The sequence below is a fragment of the Thalassophryne amazonica genome, chromosome 12 (genome assembly GCF_902500255.1).
Source record: "Thalassophryne amazonica chromosome 12, fThaAma1.1, whole genome shotgun sequence".
Taxonomy (NCBI): Eukaryota; Metazoa; Chordata; class Actinopteri; order Batrachoidiformes; family Batrachoididae; genus Thalassophryne; species Thalassophryne amazonica.
Window position 1 is genome coordinate 22,098,114 of NC_047114.1, and position 24,371 is coordinate 22,122,484.

General features: G+C 42.4%; 1 protein-coding gene across 1 annotated transcript in view; it reads left to right on the forward strand.

Moving 5' to 3' along the window:
* The window catches only part of LOC117521623 (NACHT, LRR and PYD domains-containing protein 12-like), a 177,440-nt gene that overhangs the window by 142,776 nt on the left and 10,293 nt on the right, over positions 1 to 24,371 (forward strand). Inside the window, exon 13 of the mRNA XM_034182961.1 lies at positions 927 to 1,097. Within this exon, the coding sequence (XP_034038852.1) occupies positions 927 to 1,097 (171 nt within the window). The remainder of the gene's footprint in view (positions 1 to 926; positions 1,098 to 24,371) is intronic.

Consider the following 24,371-nt stretch of genomic DNA (forward strand, 5'->3'; position numbering starts at 1 on the left):
CTGACATAACCGGGGTCAAAATAAATAGAACACTGCTATCTACTGGTTCCCACACGCTTAGTGAACACTACTGACCAGTAGATGACAGTAGAGGCCTTGAAAACAAAATTCCAGATACAGTAATCCCTGTCTGCTACATTTAAAATGCGTGGAATTTAACAAACGCAAATAAAACCAACATCTATAAATGCAGAGAATATATTCAAGAGAGTTTTAGGCACTAGAGTTTAATGCTGTTGTCCGTGGAGCCTGAACAGAGTGTCTGAAATGCATTTGTCTTGTCGTGATGTACTGAGATTACATCATCCTACCCAAAATCCATTGCGGGTCACAGGATGTGCTCACAAAACCTTAAAAATTAGCACATTACTTTAAAACTAAAACATATATCTGATATTTTCACTTAATAAAACTTCAGACATGACAGTAATTTTAAATAACTTGTCCAAAATTTGCTTGGTTAAAATTTGAACCATAAGTTAAAAACTTATGCCTCTGGATGACTTAGGTGACATCGGGAGCCTATTGGTATGGTATTAAAAAAAGTTTGTTTTTTTTTTCCCCTTTTGGGGGATGTTTCTCTTTTGTTTGCAGAGAATAAAGATGCTTTTTATACAAGTGGCTCTCTTCTGTTAACAAAAGTTATAGCTGTGCATCTGTTACAAAATTTTTAACAGGTGAGTGCTAAACTAATTTTAAAAATGCTTGTAGCTGTTCAGCTTTGTTTATCGGTTTAGAAGTTATGGAACAAAGATTAATCAAAAGATAATTGGTCCGATAATGGTTTTTAAAGTTATCTAAAAAGATAATCCAATAAAGAAAACATTATCTTCGATAATTATCTGTTATCGGATTATCTGAAGTGTGCCCACCACTGCGTCCTGACACTGTCCTCACATTGTGTCTGCTGGTTTGTGTGTCTGCAGGCTGTCAGCCTGTCTGATCACACATGAAGGCTGTGCTTCTCTGGCCTCAGCTCTGACCTCCAACCCCTCCCATCTGAGAGAGCTGGACCTGAGCTACAACCATCCAGGAGACTCAGTCAAGCTGCTGTCTGCTGGACTGGAGGATCCACGCTGGACTCTGGACTCTCTCAGGTATGTACTCGGTCTGATGGAGGAGCTCCATGTGGAGACATTTAGTCCCACTAGTTCATGTGGACCTGACACACCAAGCTGACCTCAAACACCTCACACTGACAAACAGCGACTCAGCAAACTCTCTGTGACAACTCGTTACTGTTTCACTTGAACACATGACACAGATTCCAGCTGATGGTCAGATGACCTCTAACATCACTGGTGGATCTAAGAGCGGGATTTAAATCAAATCAAATCAAACCAAATCAATTTTATTTATATAGCGCCAAATCACAACAAACAGTTGCCCCAAGGCGCTTTATATTGTAAGACAAAGCCATACAATAATTACGAAAAAACCCCAATGGTCAAAACGACCCCCTGTGAGCAAGCACTTGGCGACAGTGGGAAGGAAAAACTCCCTTTTAACAGGAAGAAACCTCCAGCAGAACCAGGCTCAGGGAGGGGCAGTCTTCTGCTGGGACTGGTTGGGGCTGTGGGAGAGAACCATGAAAAAGACATGCTGTGGAGGGGAGCAGAGATCAATCACTAATGATTAAATGCAGAGTGGTGCATACAGAGCAAAAAGAGAAAGAAACACTCAGTGCATCATGGGAACCTCCCAGCAGTCTAAGTCTATAGCAGCATAACTAAGGGATGGTTCAGGGTCACCTGATCCAGCCCTAACTATAAGCTTTAGCAAAAAGGAAAGTTTTAAGCCTAATCTTAAAAGTAGAGAGGGTGTCTGTCTCCCTGATCCGAAATGGGAGCTGGTTCCACAGGAGAGGAGCCTGAAAGCTGAAGGCTCTGCCTCCCATTCTACTCTTACAAACCCTAGGAACTACAAGTAAGCCTGCAGTCTGAGAGCGAAGCGCTCTATTGGGGTGATATGGTACTATGAGGTTCCTAAGATAAGATGGGACCTGATTATTCAAAACCTTATAAGTAAGAAGAAGAATTTTAAATTATATTCTAGAATTAACAGGAAGCCAATGAAGAGAAGCCAATATGGGTGAAATATGCTCTCTCCTTCTAGTCCCTGTAAGTACTCTAGCTGCAGCATTTTGAATTAACCAAAGGCTTTTCAGGGAACTTTTAGGACAACCTGATAATAATGAATTACAATAGTCCAGCCTAGAGGAAATAAATGCATTAATTAGTTTTTCAGCATCACTCTGAGACAAGACCTTTCTAATTTTAGAGATATTGCGCAAATGCAAAAAAGCAGTCCTACATATTTGTTTAATATGCGCATTGAATGACATATCCTGATCAAAAATGACTCCAAGATTTCTCATAGTATTACTAGAGGTCAGGGTAATGCCATCCAGAGTAAGGATCTGGTTAGACACCATGTTTCTAAGATTTGTGGGGCCAGGTACAATAACTTCAGTTTTATCTGAGTTTAAAAGCAGGAAATTAGAGGTCATCCATGTCTTTATGTCTGTAAAACAATCCTGCAGTTTAGCTAATTGGTGTGTGTCCTCTGGCTTCATGGATAGATAAAGCTGGGTATCATCTGCGTAACAATGAAAATTTAAGCAATGCTCTCTAATAATACTGCCTAAGGCAAGCATGTATAAAGTGAATAAAATTGGTCCTAGCACAGAACCTTGTGGAACTCCATAATTAACTTTAGTCTGTGAAGAAGATTCCCCATTTACATGAACAAATTGTAATCTATTAGACAAATATGATTCAAACCACCGCAGCACAGTGCCTTTAATACCTATGGCATGCTCTAATCTCTGTAATAAAATTTTATGGTCAACAGTATCAAAAGCAGCACTGAGGTCTAACAGAACAAGCACAGAGATGAGTCCACTGTCTCAGGCCATAAGAAGATCATTTGTAACCTTCACTAATGCTGTTTCTGTACTATGATGAATTCTAAACCCTGACTGAAACTCTTCAAATAGACCATTCCTCTGCAGATGATCAGTTAGCTGTTTTACAACTACCCTTTCAAGAATTTTTGAGAGAAAAGGAAGGTTGGAGATTGGCCTATAATTAGCTAAGATAGCTGGGTCAAGTGATGGCTTTTTAAGTAATGGTTTAATTACTGCCACCTTAAAAGCCTGTGGTACATAGCCAACTAATAAAGATAGATTGATCATATTTAAGATTGAAGCATTAATTAATGGTAGGGCTTCCTTGAGCAGCCTGGTAGGAATGGGGTCTAATAGACATGTTGATGGTTTGGAGGAAGTAACTAATGAAAATAACTCAGACAGAACAATCGGAAGAGAAAGAGTCTAACCAAATACTGGCCTCACTGAAAGCAGCCAAAGAGAACGATATGTCTTTGGGATGGTTATGAGTAATTTTTTTCTCTAATAGTTAAAATTTTATTAGCAAAGAAAGTCATGAAGTCATTACTAGTTAAAGTTAAAGGAATGCTCCGCTCAATAGAGCTCTGACTCTTTGTCAGCCTGGCTACAGTGCTGAAAAGAAACCTGGGGTTGTTCTTATTTTCTTCAATTAGTGATGAGCAGTAAGATCTCCTAACTTTACGGAGGGCTTTTTTATAGAGCAACAGACTCTTTTTCCAGGCTAAGTGAAGATCTTCTAAATTAGTGAGATGCCATTTCCTCTCCAACTTACGGGTTATCTGCTTTAAGCTGCAAGTTTGTGAGTTATACCACGGAGTCAGGCACTTCTGATTTAAAGCTCTCTTTTTCAGAGGAGCTACAGCATCCAAAGTTGTCCTCAATGAGGATATAAAACTATTGATGAGATAATCTATCTCACTTACAGAGTTTAGGTAGCTACTCTGCCCTGTGTTGGTATATGGCATTGGAGAACATAAAGAAGGAATCATATCCTTAAACCTAGTTACAGCGCTTTCTGAAAGACTTCTAGTGTAATGAAACTTATTCCCCACTGCTGGGTAGTCCATCAGAGTAAATGTAAATGTTATTAAGAAATGATCAGACAGAAGGGAGTTTTCAGGGAATACTGTTAAGTCTTCAATTTCCATACCATAAGTCAGAACAAGATCTAAGATATGATTAAAGTGGTGGGTGGACTCATTTACATTTTGAGCAAAGCCAATTGAGTCTAATAATAGATTAAATGCAGTGTTGAGGCTGTCATTCTCAGCATCTGTGTGGATGTTAAAATCGCCCACTATAATTATCTTATCTGAGCTAAGCACTAAGTCAGACAAAAGTTCTGAAAATTCACAGAGAAACTCACAGTAACCACCAGGAGGACGATAGATAACAACAAATAAAACTAGTGTTTGGGACTTCCAATTTGGATGGACAAGACTAAGAGTCAAGCTTTCAAATGAATTAAAGCTCTGTCTGGGTTTTTGATTACTTAATAAGCTGGAGTGGAAGATGCTGCTAATCCTCCGCCTCGGCCCGTGCTATGAGCGTTCTGGCAGTTAGTGTGACTCGGGGGTGTTGACTCATTTAAACTAACATATTCATCCTGCTGTAACCAGGTGTGTGTAAGGCAGAATAAATCAATATGTTGATCAATTATTATATCATTTACTAACAGGGACTTAGAAGAGAGAGATCTAATGTTTAATAGACCACATTTAACTGTTTTAGTCTGTTGTGCAGTTGAAGGTGCTATATTATTTTTTTTCTTTTTGAATTTTTATGCTTAAATAGATTTTTGCTGGTTATTGGTGGTCTGGGAGCAGGCGGGGGGTATGGGTAATGTACGGGGATGGGTAATGAGTGGATGGCAGGGGGAGAGAAGCTGCAGAGAGGTGTGTAAGACTACAACTCTGCTTCCTGGTCCCAACCCTGGATAGTCATGGTTTGGAGGATTTAACAAAATTGGCCAGATTTCTAGAAATGAGAGCTGCTCCATTCAAAGTGGGATGGATGCCGTCTCTCCTAACAAGACCATGTTTTCCCCAGAAGCTTTGCCAATTATCTATGAAGCCCACCTCATTTTTTGGACACCACTCAGACAACCAGCAATTCAGGGAGAACATGTGGCTAAACATGTCACTCCCGGTCCGATTGGGGAGGGGCCCAAAGAAAACTACAGAGTCCAACATTGTTTTTGCAAAGTTACACACCGATTCAATGTTAATTTTAGTGACCTCCGATTGGCGTAATCGGGTGTCATTACTGCCGACGTGAATTACAGTCTTACCAAATTTACACTTAGCCTTAGCCAGCAGTTTCAAATTTCCTTCAATGTCGCCTGCTCTGGCCCCCGGAAGACAATTGACTATGGTTGCTGGTGTCGCTTACTTCACATTTCTCAAAACAGAGTCGCCAATAACCAGAGTTTGTTCCTCGGTGGGTGTGTCGCCGAGTGGGGAAAAAACGGTTAGAAATGTGAACGGGTTGGCGGTGTACACGGGGCTTCTGTTTAGGACTACGCTTCCTCCTCACAGTCACCCAGTCGGCCTGCTTTCCCGGCTGCTCGGGATCCGCTGGAGGGTAACTAAATCCCACTCCCATCCCGCTTGAGTTGAGCCAAAATTTAAATGTCTGTGTTACAACTTGTTAGCCAAAAGCTTAGCCCTTAGCGGTCCAGGGTATAATTGGCTGTTTTTACTTTTCATTTTACCTTCATAATTTACCATAAAAAAAATATAAAAAACTCTTTACTTTGACTTGTTTGGTGTCATTTTTTCAGCACAACCTCACCTGTGTTACTTTACAATTTTTCTTTTATTCTGATGTATTAACACAGTGAACCTAAATTCATACAAAAACATAAAATCCTAATTGAGAAAAGTTTAGTTTTTTACCGTGAAAACCACAGATATGTTGAATAAACCATTTTTATAACAGAATGTAAACATAAATTGTAAATTTTAAAAATGTACAAAAGTAGCAAACAACAAAGTTATATACAACTATTTACAGTAAAATGCAGGAAATGCTTCAGATGTTTTGTTCAAGTATTTACAAAACAATAAGATCCCACACAAATTTTTTTGTCCCACTCAAAAAACAATTCCTGTTCAACACAAGACAGAGTGAACACAGTCCTGACTCACAAGAGGAAAGTCACTCCTCGTGTTGTCCTCCTGGAGGTTAATAAAATTATTACTATTACCGGCTCCAAATGTTCAAAATACATGCTTGAATTGCCTGAGAAACCAGGAAAATGCTGATAATTTAATGTTGGATTGTGATGTACCTGGATGACATTCAGATGATTGTGTTCCACACAGCTGACATGGCTCAGCTCAAGGTTGACTGACACACTCCTGACTGAACAGCCAGCTCCCTCTGGAATGCCCCTGTTGCCAGGAAGCCCAGTGTGATCAGCACCTGTGTGGACACAGTCAGCCCTTGGCTCCTCCCCGTATTGCGCTTTGGTCCGGCCGCAGTTCTGCACGTAACTCCAGTCTGTCCTTGGTAATCAAAATCAGCTGATCAGCCAATTATCATCATTTTCAAGTAAATCCTCGTGTTCCCTGAATACACGCTCACGTCGGATTGCACCATTTGTAAGATCCTCTAACAACGTTATCGCAGCTATTGTTGTTGCCATTTTCCACATCATGTTGCACATGCTTTTATTTCCACCCACATAATTGCAAACACGTGGGTGTGTTAATTGTTCAGTGTTTCGCTGATGTTCACATCACTCTGATGACTTCTTGTTTTCAGCAGTGGAACAGTAGCTGTAGTAGCTGTACACCAGACAGAATTTTTGTGTGACGCAACGCACATTTCCACAATCATTTCACTTTTGATCCATCTGAACGTTGGCATGGAGACGTACGTATGCCACGTTTTTGTGTGTACACACGCTTTGTCCATGAGGCCCCTGTTGTCCTGCATGTTCTCCATGTGGACCTGCTGCAGCCACAGCTGATTGATTAGCTGATTGATCAGCCGATTAAGCCGATTAAATCATTATTTTCCCAGCCAGATTTCTTTGGATCAGATGAACACATGAACATTTTTCTGTGACATCAGCAGTGATTCAACTTAACGCTAAAACAGAGAAGGAATAAAAAAGCAAAGAGAAGAATTTCAGCTGGTTTGTCAGAAGGCACATGGGAGACCAGAGCCCTGATTTGATCTGTTTTCTTGTATTTATATTCTTTGTGTTGCTGAATGATTGATGGAAATGACGTCAGAGAAGATGTTCATGTGTTCATCCTCTGACCTGTCTGAAGAAAACTGGCTGTAAAAGTGATGATTTTCTATAAATTCTTCAGTCTGTCAATGAAAATGTCCAAACAAATATTTAATGTTTTTATTTGACTGTGAAAACATTTTGTTTTGTTGTTGTTCAGTTTTGTAAATTTTGTAAAAGATTCTGATGAGTGAAAATTTATTGATTGATACTGATTTATGAACATATTTTAAATTGTGTGGGGAGCCAATAATTCTGATCAGGACCAGAATCAAACCAACACACAGTAAATCAGATAATTCAAATATTTAGTTTATCAATCAGAAATTGATCCTGTTGTTTCTCTGTTTAAAAAAAGATAAAACTCCAGTGGATGTTGGATCTTGAACCAGTACTGATCTGGTTTTTCTTTGTCCCCTAAATGATAAATGGACATTTTTCAGGATTTGAACATTTCAGTTTTGTGTTCTTATTGTCGCTGTGAGTTCAGAATCCAAGATTGAATTCTAAACAAGTGCAGTTTGAAACTTTTCCCTCCAGAGTCACAGATCACAAAAAGAAAAGTCAAACATGATGAAACCTGGAAATTAGATTTGAAACATTCCACAAAGATTCTGAGACTTTTGGGACTCAGAGACAAAATGAGCGTCACACCAGCGCAGCCGCGTGTTTAACAAAAAGTAACCAGAAAGACGACAAAATATCAACTCTGAGAAAAAGACACACAGAAGATCTTCTGTTCTTTCACACGTTTCCATGGAGACATGGACTGTGGACTGGACGACCCTGATATCATCTGATCCCAAAGAGAGCAGAAGGTGTTCTGTTTTAGTCCCAGAGATCAGAAGAAAATCTGATCTGGTTCATCTGTGAACTCATGGACGCCGCCATCTTACGAAGCGATCTTTCACAAATACTGCCTGCTGATTGGCTGAAATCAATGTGGATGTCATTCATTCTGCAAAGACTAAAAAAAAAAATAAAAAAAAATGCAAATGTGATTTCATAAGAATATGGAGCTAAATCCAGGCCAAAAGCTTTGTAATCTAAAAAAAAAAAAAAAAAAAAAAAAAAAGATTGAAAAAATAAATTTTGAAACTGAAAATTCCATGCTTGTTCTTGAATTTTCTTATCATTTAAAAAGTATTATTAAAATAAAAATAAGTGTTATATATATATATATATATATATATATATATATATATATATATATATATATATATATATATATATATATATATATATATATATATTTTTTTTTTCTTTATCAAATTTCTTTTTTAAATAAAGTGATGCTAAGGACAAAGATGTCTATTACAAGTAATTCTGGACCACTCTTGCTCATTTTTGATGTATAAAAACAGAAATTTATGCCAGATTGTAAAGTTTAACACCCTATGTGTCCCAAATCCACACAAGACTGTGAACGCAGTGCAGCATGAATTCATATAAGATTTTCAATCAAGTGACCTATTAGTTACCATCTCCATTGTGGATTACTACGCGGCTGGCGTGTGAAAGAAAAGAGAAAATAAAAGCTTATTACGAGGCTTTAACCCCTCCAGATAAAGCTGTTTATTATGATCGATGTGTAACAGTTAGTTCAGTGGATCCGTATGTTGTACTGGATAGTAAATTTAATGACGATGTAACAAAGTGGCCGGCAGTTTCACAGCATAAGATTAATATGACCAGAACCAAGCAGACTACCCATAAATCCAAAGCCAAAGCCGCCCGGAAGAGCTCTCCGGCTGCCGGCGGTGTGAAGAAGCCTCACCATTACAGGCCCAGCACAGTGGCGCTGAGAGATCCGCCGCTACCAGGAATCCACAGAGACTCTGATCCGCATGCTGCCCTTCCAGCGCCTGGTGAGAGAAATCACTCAGGACTTCAAGACCAACCTCCACTTTCAGAGCTGCACTGTGATGCTCTGCAGGAGGCCGGCGAAGCTGAACTGGTCGGCAGCTTGCGGATCAGCGGCTCGGTGGATTTCTGGTAGCGGTGGATCTCTCTCAGCGCCGCGGTGCCAGGCCTGTAACGGTGAGGCTTCTTCACAACGCCGGTAGCCGGAGCGCTCTTTCGGGCAGCTTTGGCTTTGGATTTACGGGCGGTCTGCTTGGTTCTGGTCATATTAAAGCTTCCTTCAGATTTGCTGAGCCAGGTCTCTGTGTCGCTTAGAAAGCTCATAACACTGCACTGCTTGATTAAAAAAAAAAAAAAAAAATGAGGTGGGCTTCATAGATAATTGGCAAAGCCTCTGGGGAAAACATGGTCTTGTTAGGAGAGACGGCATCCATCCCACTTTGGATGGAGCAGCTCTCATTTCTAGAAATCTGGCCAATTTTCTTAAATCCTCCAAACCGTGACTATCCAGGGTTGGGACCAGGAAGCAGAGTTTTCATCTTACACACCTCTCTGCAGCTTCTCTCCCCCTGCCATCCCCTCATTACCCCATCCCTGTAGAGACGGTGCCTGCTCCCAGACCACCAATAACCAGCAAAAATCTATTTATGCATAAAAATTCAAAAAGAAAAAATAATATAGCACCTTCAACTGCACCACAGACTAAAACAGTTAAATGTGGTCTATTAAACATTAGGTCTCTCACTTCTAAGTCCATGTTAGTAAATTATATAATAATTGATCAACATATTGATTTATTCTGCCTTACAGAAACCTGGTTACAGCAGGATGATTATGTTAGTTTAAATGAGTCAACACCCCCGAGTCACACTAACGGTCAGAATGCTCGAAGCACAGGCCGAGGGGGAGGAGTAACAGCAATCTTCCACTCCAGCTTATTAATTAATCAAAAACCCAGACAGAGCTTTAATTCATTTGAAAGCTTGACTCTTAGTGTTGTCCATCCAAATTGGAAGTCTCAAAAACCAGTTTTATTTGTTATTATCTATCGTCCACCTGGTCATTACTGTGAGTTTCTTTGTGATTTTTCAGACCTTTTGTCTGACTTAGTGCTTAGCTCAGATAAGATAATTATAGTGGGTGATTTTAACATCCACATAGATGCTGAGAATGACAGCCTCAACACTGCATTTAATCTTAAGACTTAACAGTATTCCCTGAAAACCCCTTTTTGTCTGATCATTTCTTAATCCATCCATTCATCCATCCATTTTCTCCCGCTTTATCCGGAGTCGGGTCGCGGGGGCAGCAGCTCAAGCAAAGCTGCCCAGACCTCCCGATCCACACACACCTCCCCCAGCTCCTCCGGGGGAACCCCAAGGCGTTCCCAAGCCAGCCGAGAGATGTAGTCCCTCCAGCGTGTCCTAGGTCTTCCCCGGGGCCTCCTCCCAGTGGGACGTGCCCGGAACACCTCTCCAGTGAGGCGTCCAGGGGGCATCCGGAAAAGATGCCTGATCCACCTCAACTGACTCCTTTCGACATGGAGGAGCAGCGGCTCAACTCCGAGCTCCTCCCGAGTGACCGAGCTCCTCACCCTATCTCTAAGGGAGTGCCCAGCCACCCTGCGAAGGAAACTCATCTCGGCCACTTGTACTCGCGATCTCGTTCTTTAGGTCATGAGCCAAATCTCATGACCATAGGTGAGGATCGGAACGTAGATCGATCGGTAAATCGAGAGCTTTGCCCCCCTACTCAGCTCTCTCTTCACCACGACGGTCCGATACAGCGACCGCATCACTGCAGATGCTGCACCAATCCGTCTATCGATCTCACGCTCTATCTGTCCCTCACTCGTGAACAAGACCCCAAGATACTTAAACTCCTCCACTTGAGGCAAGGACACTCCACCGAACTGAAGAGGGCACAGCACCTTTTTCCGGTCGAGAACCATGGCCTTGGATTTGGAGGTGCTGATCTTCATCCCAGATGCTTCACACTCGGCTGCAAACCACCCCAGTGCACGCTGAAGGTCCTGATTTGACGAAGCCAACAGAACCACATCGTCCGCAAACAGCAGAGACGAGATTCTGTGGTTCCCAAACCAGACCCCCTCTACACCCTTGCTGCGCCTAGAAATTCTGTCCATAAGAATAATGAACAGAACCGGTGACAAAGGGCAGCCCTGGCGGAGGCCAACGTGCACTGTAAACAGGTTTGACTTACTACCGGCAATGCGAACCAAGCTCCTGCTGCGGTCGTACAGGGACCGGATAGTCCTTAACAAAGGACCCCGGACCCAGTCCTCCCAGAGCACTCCCCACAGGGTGCCCAGAGGGACACGGTTGAACGCCTTCTCCAGATCCACAAAACACATGTGGACTGGTTGGGCAAACTCCCATGAACCTTCGAGCACCCGATGGAGCATGTAGAGCTGGTCCAGTGTGTCGCGACCAAGACGAAAACCACACTGCTCCTCCTGAATCCGAGGTTCGACCATCGGTCGAATTCTCTTCTCCAGTACTCTGGAATAGACCTTACCGGGGAGACTGAGGAGTGTGATCCCCCTATAGTTGGAACACACCCTCCGGTTCCCCTTCTTAAACAGAGGGACCAACACCCCGGTCTGCCAATCCAGAGGCACTGTCCCCGATCACCATGCGATGTTGCAGAGGAGTGTCAGCCAAGACAGCCCCACAACATCCAGAGACTTAAGGTACTCAGGACAGATTTCATCCACCCCAGGAACCTTGCCACCGAGGAGCTTTCTAACCACCTCGGTGACTTCGGCCTGGGTAATGGATGAGTACACCTCTGAGGTCCCAGTCTCTGCTTCCTCTTCGCAAGATGTGACGGTGGGATTGAGGAGATCCTTGAAGTACTCCTTCCACCACCTGAAAACATCCCCAGTCAGGGTCAACAGCTCCCCACCCACACGGTAAACAGTGCTGGTGGAGAGCTGCTTCCACCTCCTGAGGCGTCGGACGGATTGCCAGAATCTCTTCGAGGCCGACCGATAGTCCTCCTCCATAGCCTCCCCGAACTCCTCCCAGACACGGGTTTTTGCCTCTGCGACCGCACAGGCTGTGGCACGCTTGGCCTGGCGGTACCTGTCAGCTGCCTCTGGGGTCCCACCTACCAACAAAGATAAGTAGGACTCCTTCTTCAGCTTGACGGCATCCCTTACTTCTGGTGTCTACCACCGGGTTCGGGGATTGCTGCCGCGACAGGCACCAGAGACCTTGCGACCACAGCTACGAGCAGCCGCATTGACAATGGAGGTGGAGAACATGGTCCACTCGGACCCCATGTCTCCAACCTCCCCCGGGATCTGGGAGAAGCTCTTCCGGAGGTGGGAGTTGAAGACCTCGCTGACAGAGGGTTCCACCAGTCATTCCCAGCAGACCCTCACAATACGTTTGGGCCTGCCAGGTCTGACCAGTTTCCTACCCTCCCAGCAGATCCAACTCACCACCAGGTGGTGATCAGTCGACAGCTCTGCCCCTCTCTTCACTCGAGTGTCCGAGACACATGGCAGGCCTCTACTGGTGGTTGGCTCTCACTGCGGTATTGTATCACTTCCTGTTCCGGAGCACAGCGGTGTTTTGCTGTATCTGTTAGCTGTTTAATCTGCACAGTTAGATTGATCTAGATACCTAGATAACGATTTGTTTCACAGTGTAATCTTCACGTGCCTTAACTAAAGCACTCCCTCTGCTGAATCGCCTCTAAATTATTTACACATTATTCACCTTCTGTGTTTATAGGAATCCGCTAGCTTAGCGCAGCTACTAGCTCTTAGCCGGTTTAGCATGGCGGCTTCTCCTGTCTCTCCTGCACTTTTCTGCTCTGGGTGTGAAATGTTTAGTTATTCCTCGGCCTCCTTTAGCAGTAATGGTACTTGTAATAAGTGTATCTTATTCGTAGCTTTGGAGACCAGGCTGGGCGAATTGGAGACTCGGCTCCGCACTGTGGAAAATTCTACAGCTAGCCAGGACCCTGTAGTCGGTGCGGACCAAGGTAGCTTAGCCGCCGTTAGTTTCCCTCTTGCAGATCCCGAGCAGCCGGGAAAGCAGGCCGACTGGGGGACTGTGAGGAGGAAGCATAGTTCTAAACAGAAGCCCTGTGTACACCGCCAACCCGTTCACATCTCTAACCGTTTTTCCCCACTCGACGACACACCCGCCGAGGATCAAACTCTGGTTATTGGCGACTCTGTTTTGAGAAATGTGAAGTTAGCGACACCAGCAACCATAGTCAATTGTCTTCCGGGGGCCAGAGCAGGCGACATTGAAGGAAATTTGTAACTGCTGGCTAAGGCTAAGCGTATATTTGGTAAGATTGTAATTCACGTCGGCAGTAATGACACCCGGTTACGCCAATCAGAGGTCACTAAAATTAACATTGAATCGGTGTGTAACTTTGCAAAAACAATGTCAGACTCTGTAGTTTTCTCTGGGCCCCTCCCCAATCAGACCGGGAGTGACATGTTTAGCCGCATGTTCTCCCTGAATTGCTGGCTGTCTGAGTGGTGTCCAAAAAATGAGGTGGGCTTCATAGATAATTGGCAAAGCTTCTGGGGAAAACCTGGTCTTGTTAGGAGAGACGGCATCCATCCCACTTTGGATGGAGCAGCTCTCATTTCTAGAAATCTGGCCAATTTTCTTAAATCCTCCAAACCGTGACTATCCAGGGTTGGGACCAGGAAGCAGAGTTGTAGTCTTACACACCTCTCTGCAGCTTCTCTCCTCCTGCCAACCCCTCATTACCCTATCCCCGTAGAGACGGTGCCTGCTCCCCAGACCACCAATAACCAGCAAAAATCTATTTAAGCATAAAAATTCAAAAAGAAAAAATAATATAGCACCTTCAACTGCACCACAGACTAAAACAGTTAAATGTGGTCTATTAAACATTAGGTCTCTCTCTTCTAAGTCCCTGTTAGTAAATGATATAATAATTGATCAACATATTGATTTATTCTGCCTTACAGAAACCCGGTTACAGCAGTATGAATATGTTAGTTTAAATGAGTCAACACCCCCGAGTCACACTAACTGCCATAATGCACGTAGCACGGGCCGAGGTGGAGGATTAGCAGCAATCTTCCATTCCAGCTTATTAATTAATCCAAAACCCAGACAGAGCTTTAATTCACTTGAAAGCTTGACTCTTAGTCTTGTCCATCCAAATTAGAAGTCCCAAAAACAGTTTTATTTGTTATTATCTATCGTCCACCTGGTCGTTACTGTGAGTTTCTCTGTGAATTTTCAGACCTTTTGTCTGACTTAGTGCTTAGCTCAGATAAGATAATTATAGTGGGCGATTTTAACATCCACACAGATGCTGAGAATGACAGCCTCAACACTGCATTTAATCTATTATTAGACTCAATTGGCTTTGCTCAAAATGTAAATGAGTCCACCCACCACTTTAATCATATCTTAGATCTTGTTCTGACTTATGGTATGGAAATTGAAGACTTAACAGTATTCCCTGAAAACTCCCTTCTGTCTGATCATTTCTTAATAACATTTACATACACAGTGGGGAATAAGTTTCATTACACTAGAAGTCTTTCAGAAAGCGCTGTAACTAGGTTTAAGGATATGATTCCTTCTTTATGTTCTCTAATGCCATATACCAACACAGTGCAGAGTAGCTACCTAAACTGTGTAAGTGAGATAGAGTATCTCGTCAATAGTTTTACATCCTCATTGAAGACAACTTTGGATGCTGTAGCTCCTTTGAAAAAGAGAGCTTTATATCAGAAGTGCCTGACTCCGTGGTATAACTCACAAACTCGCAGTTTAAAGCAGATAACCCGTAAGTTGGAGAGGAAATGGCATCTCACTAATTTAGAAGATCTTCACTTAGCCTGGAAAAAGAGTCTGTTGCTCTATAAAAAAAGCCCTCCGTAAAGCTAGGACATCTTACTACTCATCACTGATTGAAGAAAATAAGAACAACCCCAGATTTCTTTTCAGCACTGTCAAAGAGTCAGAGCTCTATTGAGCTGAGTATTCCTTTAACTTAACTAGTAATGACTTCATGACTTTCTTTGCTAATAAAATTTTAACTATTAGAGAAAAAATAACTCATAACCATCCCAAAGACGTATCGTTATCTTTGGCTGCTTTCAGTGATGCTGGTATTTGGTTAGACTCTTTCTCTCCGATTGTTCTGTCTGAGTTAGTTTCATTAGTTACTTCCTCCAAACCATCAACATGTCTATTAGTCCCCATTCCTACCAGGCTGCTCAAGGAAGCCCTACCATTATTTAATGCTTCGATCTTAAATATGATCAATCTATCTTTATTAGTTGGCTATGTACCACAGGCTTTTAAGGTGGCAGTAATTAAACCATTACTTAAAAAGCCATCACTTGACCCAGCTATCTTAGCTAATTATAGGCCAATCTCCAAGCTTCCTTTTCTCTCAAAAATTCTTGAAAGGGTAGTTGTAAAACAGCTAACTGATCATCTGCAGAGGAATGGTCTATTTGAAGAGTTTCAGTCAGGTTTTAGAATTCATCATAGCACAGAAACAGCATTAGTGAAGGTTACAAATGATCTTATGGCCTCAGACAGTGGACTCATCTCTGTGCTTGTTCTGTTAGACCTCAGTGCTGCTTTTGATACTGTTGACCATAAAATTTTATTACAGAGATTAGAGCATGCCATAGGTATTAAAGGCACTGCACTGTGGTGGTTTGAATCATATTTATCTAATAGATTACAATTTGTTCATGTAAATGGGGAATCTTCTTCACAGACTAAGGTTAATTATGGAGTTCCACAAGGTTCTGTGCTAGGACCAATTTTATTCACTTTATACATGCTTCCCTTAGGCAGTATTATTAGACGGCATTGCTTAAATTTTCATTGTTACGCAGATGATACCCAGCTTTATCTATCCATGAAGCCAGAGGACACACACCAATTAGCTAAACTGCAGGATTGTCTTACAGACATAAAGACATGGATGACCTCTAATTTCCTGCTTTTAAACTCAGATAAAACTGAAGTTATTGTACTTGGCCCCACAAATCTTAGAAACATGGTGTCTAACCAGATCCTTACTCTGGATGGCATTACCCTGACCTCTAGTAATACTGTGAGAAATCTTGGAGTCATTTTTGATCAGGATATGTCATTCAATGCGCATATTAAACAAATATGTAGGACTTCTTTTTTGCATTTATGCAATATCTCTAAAATTAGAAAGGTCTTGTCTCAGAGTGACGCTGAAAAACGAATTCATGCATTTATTTCCTCTAGGCTGGACTATTGTAATTCATTATTATCAGGTTGTCCTAAAAGTTCCTTGAAAAGCCTTCAGTTCATTCAAAATGCTGCAGCTAGAGTACTAATGGGGACTAGAAGGAGAGAGCATATCTCACCCATATTGGCCTCTCTTCATTGGCTTCCTGTTAATTCTAGAATAGAATTTAAAATTCTTCTTCTTACTTACAAGGTTTTGAATAATCAGGTCCCATCTTATCTTAGTGTTTCTTTCTCTTTTTGCTCTGTATGCAGTACTCTGCATTTAATCATTAGTGATTGATCTCTGCTCTCTTCCACAGTCTTTTTCCCGATTCTCTCCCCTCAGCCCCAACCAGTCCCAGCAGAAGACTGCCCCTCCCTGAGCCTGGTTCTGCTGGAGGTTTCTTCCTGTTAAAAGGGAGTTTTTCCTTCCCACTGTCGCCAAGTGCTTGCTCACAGGGGGTCGTTTTGACCGTTGGGGTTTTTACGTAATTATTGTATGGCCTTGCCTTACAATATAAAGCGCCTTGGGGCAACTGTTTGTTGTGATTTGGCGCTATATAAATAAAATTGATTGATTGATTGATTGATTGATTGACATGGCCGTAGGTCAGATGATACGACTACAAAGTCAATCATCGACCTCCGGCTCAGGGTGTCCTGGTGCCACGTGCAGTTATGGACACCCTTGTGCTCGAACATGGTGTTCGTGATGCACAAACTGTGACTAGCACAGAAGTCCAACAACTGAACACCACTCGGGTTCAGATTGCAGAGGCAGTGCTTCCTGAGCTTCCCGATCACCCCCCTCCAGGTCTCACTGTCGCCGACCATGTGGGCGTTGAAATCCCCCAGGAGAACAATGGAGTCCCCAGTCGGAGCGCTATCTAGTACCCCTCCCAGGGACTCCAGGAAGGTCGGGTACTCTGCACTGCTGCTCGGCCCATATGCCGAGACAATGGTGAGAGACCTGTCCCTGACCCAAAGGTGTAGAGACGCGACCCTCTCGTTCACCTCAGTGAACTCCAACACTTGGCAACTGAGCTGGATAGCAATAAGCAATGCGACCCCAGCTCTCCGCCTCTCCACGTGGGTGACGCCAGAAAAATGAAGCGTCCAGCCCCTCTCCAGGAGTTGGGTACCAGATCCCAAGCTGTGCGTGGAGGTGAGCCCATCTATCTCCAGTCGGTATTTCTCAACCTCCCGCACAAGCTCAGGCTCCTTCCCACCTAATGAGGTGACATTCCATGTCCCAACAGCCAGGGGCTGTGAGCATGGACCAGGCCGCCGGGCCACCCGCCCTCGACTGCCACCCAATCCTCTCTGCACCCGACCCCCATGGCCCCCTCTACAGGTGGTGAACCCACAGGAGGGCGGGCCGACGTCACAGTTTCGGGCTGAGCGCTGCCGGGCCCCATGGGCTAAGGCCCGACCACCAGGCGCTCGCGTGCGAGCCCCAACCCCAGGCCTGGCTCCAGGGTGGGACCCCGGCTCCGCCATACCGGGCGACGTCTTGGTCCTTGATCTTTTACTGGTCATGGAGGTTATGAACTGCCCTTAGTCTGACCCATCACCTAGGACCTGTTTGACTTGGGAGACCCTACAGGGAACACAAAGCCCCCGACAACATATGTCCTAGGATCAACCGGGTATGCAAACTCCCCCACCACAATAAGGTGGCAGCTAGAGGGGGAGATCATTTCTTAATAACATTTTATTTAATGGGTAGTCCATTAAAGTAAATGTAAATGTTATCATTTCTTAAAAACATTTACATTTACTTCAATGGACTACGCAGCAGTGGGGAATAAGTTTCATTGCAGTAGAAGTCTTTCTGAAAGCGCTGTAACTAGGTTTAAGGATATGATTCCTTCTTTGTTATGTGCTTCAATGCCATATACCAACACAGTGCAGAGTAGCTACCTAAACTCTGTGAGTGAGATAGATTATCTCGTCAAAAGCTTTACATCCTCATTGAGCACAACTTTGGATGCTGTAGTTCCTCTGAAAAAGAGAGCGTTAAATCAGAAGTGCCTGACTTCGTGGTATAACCCACAAACTTGCAGCTTAAAGCAGATAACCCGTAAGCTGGAGAGGAAATGGCGTCTCACTAATTTAGAAGATCTTCATTTAGCCTGGAAAAAGAGTCTGTTGCTCTATAAAAAATCCCTCCGTAAAGCTAGGACATCTTTCTATTCATCACTAATTGAAGAAAATAAGAACAACCCCAGGTTTCTTTTCAGCACTGTAGCCAGGCTGACAAAGAGTCAGAGCTCTATTGAGCCGAGTATTCCTTTAACTTTAACTAGTAATGACTTCATGACTTTCTTTGCAAATAAAATTTTAACTATTAGAGAAAAAAAATATTCATAACCATCCCAAAGACATATCTTTATGTTCGACTGCTTTCAGTAATGCTGGTATTTGGTTAGACTCTTTCTCTCCGATTGTTCTGTCTGAGTTACTTTCATTACCCACTTCCTCCAAACCATCAACATGTCTATTAGACTCCATTCATACCAGGCTGCTCAAGGAAGCCCTACCGTTAATTAATGCTTCGATCTTAAATATGATCAGTCTATCTTTATTAGTTGGCTATGTACCACAGGCTTTTAAGGTGGCAGTAATTAAACCATTACTTAAAAAGCCATCACTTGACCCAGCTATCTTAGCTAATTATAGGCCAATCTCCAACCTTCCCTTTCTCTCAAAAATTCTTGAAAGGGTAGTTGTAAAACAGCTAACTGATCATCTGCAAATGAATGGTCGATTTCAGGGGTGGCCAAGTTCGGTCCTGGAGAACCTCATTCCTGACACTCTTAGTTGTCTCCCTGCTCCAACACACCTGAATTCAATGAAAGGCTCATTAAAAGTCTGATAACGAGTCTTTCATTGGATTCAGGTGTGTTGGAGCAGGGAGACAACTAAGAGTGTCAGGAATGTGGCTCTCAAGGACCGAACTTGGCCACCCAAGGTCTATTTGAAGAGTTTCAGTCAGGTTTCAGAATTCATCATAGTACAGAAACAGCATTAGTGAATGTTACAAATGATCTTCTTACGGCTTCAGACAGTGGACTCATCTCTGTGCTCATCCTGTTAGACCTCAGTGCAGCTTTTGATACTGTTGACCATAAAATTTTATTACAGAGATTAGAGCATGCCATAGGTATTAAAGGCACTGCAGCTGCAGTGATTTGAATCATATTTATCTAATAGATTACAATTTGTTCATGTAAATGGGGAGTCTTCTTCACACACTAAGGTTAATTATGGAGTTCCACAAGGTTCTGTGCTAGGACCAATTTTATTCACTTTATACATGCTTCCCTTAGGCAGTATTATTAGAAAGCATTGCTTAAATTTTCATTGTACGCCGATGATACCCAGCTTTATCTATCCATGAAGCCAGAGGACACACACCAATTAGCTAAACTGCAGGAATGTCTTTCAGACATCAATCAATCAATCAACTTTTTTCTTATATAGCGCCAAATCACAACAAACAGTTGCCCCAAGGTGCTCCATATTGTAAGGCAAGGCCATACAATAATTATGAAAAACCCCAACGGTCAAAACGACCCCCTATGAGCAAGCACTTGGCCACAGTGGGAAGGAAAAACTCCCTTTTAACAGGAAGAAACCTCCAGCAGAACCAGGCTCAGGGAGGGGCAGTCTTCTGCTGAGACTGGTTGGGGCTGAGGGAAAGAACCAGGAAAAAGACATGCCGAGAAGGGGGGCAGAGATCGATCACTAATGATTAAATGCAGAGTGATGCATACGGAGCAAAAAGAGAAAGAAACAGTGCATCATGGGAACCCCCCCACAGTCTACGTCTAAAGCAACATAACCAAGGGATGGTCCAGGGTCACCCGATCCAGCCCTAACTATAAGCCTTAGCGAAAAGGAAAGTTTTAAGCCTAATCTTAAAAGTAGAGAGGGTATCTGTCTCCCTGATCTGAATTGGGAGCTGGTTCCACAGGAGAGGAGCCTGAAAGCTGAAGGCTCTGCCTCCCATTCTACTCTTACAAACCCTAGGAACCACAAGTAAGCCCGCAGTCTGAGAGCGAAGCGCTCTAATGGGGTAATATGGTACTACGAGGTCCCTAAGATAAGATGGGACCTGATTATTCAAAACCTTATAAGTAAGAAGAAGAATTTTAAATTCTATTCTAGAATTAACAGGAAGCCAATGAAGAGAGGCCAACACGGGTGAGATATGCTCTCTCCTGCTAGTCCCCGTCAGTACTCTAGCTGCAGCATTCTGAACCAACTGAAGGCTTTTTAGGGAACTTTTAGGACAACCTGATAATAATGAATTACAATAGTCCAGCCTAGAGGAAATAAATGCATGAATTAGTTTTTCAGCATCACTCTGAGACAAGACCTTTCTGATTTTAGAGATATTGCGTAAATGCAAAAAGGCAGTCCTACATATTTGTTTAATATGCGCTTTGAATGACATATCCTGATCAAAAATGACTCCAAGATTTCTCACAGTATTACTAGAGATCAGGGAAATGCCATCCAGAGTAACGATCTGGTTAGACACCATGCTTCTAAGATTTGTGGGGCCAAGTACAATAACTTCAGTTTTATCTGAGTTTAAAAGCAGGAAATTAGAGGTCATCCATGTCTTTATGTCTGTAAGACAATCCTGCAGTTTAGCTAATTGGTGTGTATCCTCTGGCTTCATGGATAGATAAAGCTGGGTATCATCTGCGTAACAATGAAAATTTAAGCAATACCGTCTAATAATACTGCCTAAGGGAAGCATGTATAAAGTGAATAAAATTGGTCCTAGCACAGAACCTTGTGGAACTCCATAATTAACTTTAGTCTGTGAAGAAGATTCCCCATTTACATGAACAAACTGTAATCTATTAGACAAATATGATTCAAACCACCGCAGCACAGTGCCCTTAATACCTATGACATGCTCTAATCTGTGTAATAAAATTTTATGGTCAACAGTATCAAAAGCAGCACTGAGGTCCAACAGAACAAGCACAGAGATAAGTCCACTGTCCGAAGCCATAAGAAGATCATTTGTAACCTTCACTAATGCTGTTTCTGTACTATGATGAATTCTAAAACCTGACTGAAACTCTTCAAATAGACCATTCCTCTGCAGGTGATCAGTTAGCTGTTTTACAACTACCCTTTCAAGAATCTTTGAGAGAAAAGGAAGGTTGGAGATTGGCCTATAATTAGCTAAGATAGCTGGGTCAAGTGATGGCTTTTTAAGTAATGGTTTAATTACTGCCACCTTAAAGGCCTGTGGTACATAACCAACTAACAAAGATAGATTGATCATATTTAAGATTGAAGCATTAAATAATGGTAGGACTTCCTTGAGCAGCCTGGCAGGAATGGGGTCTAATAAACATGTTGATGGTTTGGATGAAGTAACTAATGAAAATAACTCAGACAGAACAATCGGAGAGAAAGAGTCTAACCAAATACCGGCATCACTGAAAGCAGCCAAAGATAACGATACATCTTTGGGATGGTTATGAGTAATTTTTTCTCTAATAGTCAAAATTTTGTTAGCAAAGAAAGTCATGAAGTCATTACTAGTTAAAGTTAATGGAATACTCAGCTCAATAGAGCTCTGACTCTTTGTCAGCCTGGCTACAGTGCTGAAAAGAAACCTGGGGTTGTTCTTATTTTCTTCAATTAGTGATGAGTAGAAAGATGTCCTAGCTTTATGGAGGGCTTTTTTATAGAGCAACAAACTCTTTTTCCAGGCTAAGTGAAGATCTTCTAAATTAGTGAGACGCCATTTCCTCTCCAACTTACGGGTTATCTGCTTTAAGCTACGAGTTTGTGAGTTATACCACGGAGTCAGACACTTCTGATTTAAAGCTCTCTTTTTCAGAGGAGTTACAGCATCCAAAGTTGTCTTCAATGAGGATGTAAAACTATTGACGAGATACTCTAACTCCCTTACAGAGTTTAGGTAGCTACTCTGCTCTGTGTTGGTATATGACATTAGAGAACATAAAGAAGGAATCATATCCTTAAACCTAGTTACAGCGCTTTCTGAAAGACTTCTAGTGTAATGAAACTTATTCCCCACTGCAGGGTAGTCCAACAGGGTAAATGTAAATGTTATTAAAAAATGATCAGACAGAAGGGAGTTTTCAGGGAATACTGTTAAGTCTTCTATTTCCATACCATAAGTCAGAACAAGATCTAAAATATGATTAAAGTGGTGGGTGGACTCATTTACTTTTTGAGCAAAGCCGATAGAGTCTAATAATAGATTAAATGCAGTGTTGAGGCTGTCATTCTCAGCATCTGTGTGGATGTTAAAATCGCCCACTATAATTATCTTATCTGAGCTAAGCACTAAGTCAGACATAAAGACATGGATGACCTCTAATTTCCTGCTTTTAAATTCAGGTAAAACTGAAGTTATTGTACTTGGCCCCACAAATCTTAGAAACATGGTGTCTAACCAGATCCTTACTCTGGAGGCATTACCCTGACCCCCAGTAATACTGTGAGAAATCTTGGAGTCATTTTTGATCAGGATATGTCATTCAATGAGCATATTAAGCAAATATGTAGGACTGCTTTTTTTGCATTTGCGCAATATCTCTAAAATTAGAAAGGTCTTGTCTCAGAGTGATGCTGAAAAGCTAATTCATGCATTTATTTCTTCTAGGCTGGACTATTGTAATTCATTATTATCAGGTTGTCCTAAAAGTTCCCTGAAAAGCCTTCAGTTAATTCAAACTGCTGCAGCTAGAGTACTGACAGGAACTAGAAGGAGAGAGCATATTTCAGCCATATTGGCTTCTCTTTATTGGCTCCCTGTTAATTCCAGAATAGATTTTAAAATTCTTCTTCTTACTTATAAGGTTTTGAATAATAAGGTCCCATCTTATCTTAGGGACCTCATAGTACCATATCACCCCAATAGAGCGCTTCGCTCTCAGACTGCAGGCTTACTTGTAGTTCCTAGGGTTTGTAAGAGTAGAATGGGAGGCAGAGCCTTCAGCTTTCAGGCTCCTCTCCTGTGGAACCAGCTCCCAATATGGATTAGGGAGACAGACACCGTCTCTACTTTTAAGATAAGCTTAAAACCTTCATTTTTGAAAAAGCTTATAGGTGACACTGAACCATCTCTTAGTTATGCTGCTATAGACTTAGACTGCTAGGGGGTTTCCCATGATGCACCCAGTGTTTCTTTTTATTCACCTCTTTTTGCTCTGTATGCACCACTCTGCTTTTAATCATTGGTGATTGATCTCTGCTGTCTTCCACAGCATGTCTTTTTCCTGATTCTCTCCCCTCAGCCCCAACCCAGTCCCAGCAGAAGACTGCCCCTCCCTGAGCCTGGTTCTGCTGGAGGTTTCTTCCTGTTAAAAGGGAGTTGTCCTTCCCACTGTCTTGACTTCCTGTTCCGGAGCACAGCGGTGTTCTGCTGTATCTGTTAGCTGTTTGAACTGAGCTGTTTGAGTTCTTTGAATTAACAGTCTTTTTCAAGACTTTTTTACTTTTTTACTTTTTTTTACTTTTTCACCGTGCTCCAACGCCTAAGGAAGACCTCTAACGGTCGAAGCATCGCGACGGAGCTCTTTTATCAGCTGGCCTTCATCAGCGTTGGCAGGCTAACTAGCTTGCTAACGCTTTCGTTTTTATTTTTGTTTTATTTTTTAGCACTGTTGTCGTGCTGCTCCACAGCTTGCCTAGTGGATTTTTATTTTATTTTTTAGCACTGTTGTCATGTGTTACCTGTGCTGCTCCACAGCCTGTTCAGTGGATTTTTATTTTATTTTTTAGCACTGTTGTCGTGTGTTACCTGTGCTGCTCCACAGCCTGTTCAGTGGATTTTTATTTTATTTTTTAGCACTGTTGTCGTGTGTTACCTGTGCTGCTCCACAGCCTGTTCAGTGGATTTTTATTTTATTTTTTAGCGCTGTTGTCGTGTGTTACCTGTGCTGCTCCACAGCCTGTTCAGTGGATTTTTATTTTATTTTTTTAGCACTGTTGTCATGTGTTACCTGTGCTGCTCCACAGCCTGTTCAGTGGATTTTTATTTTATTTTTTAGCACTGTTGTCGTGTGTTACCTGTGCTGCTCCA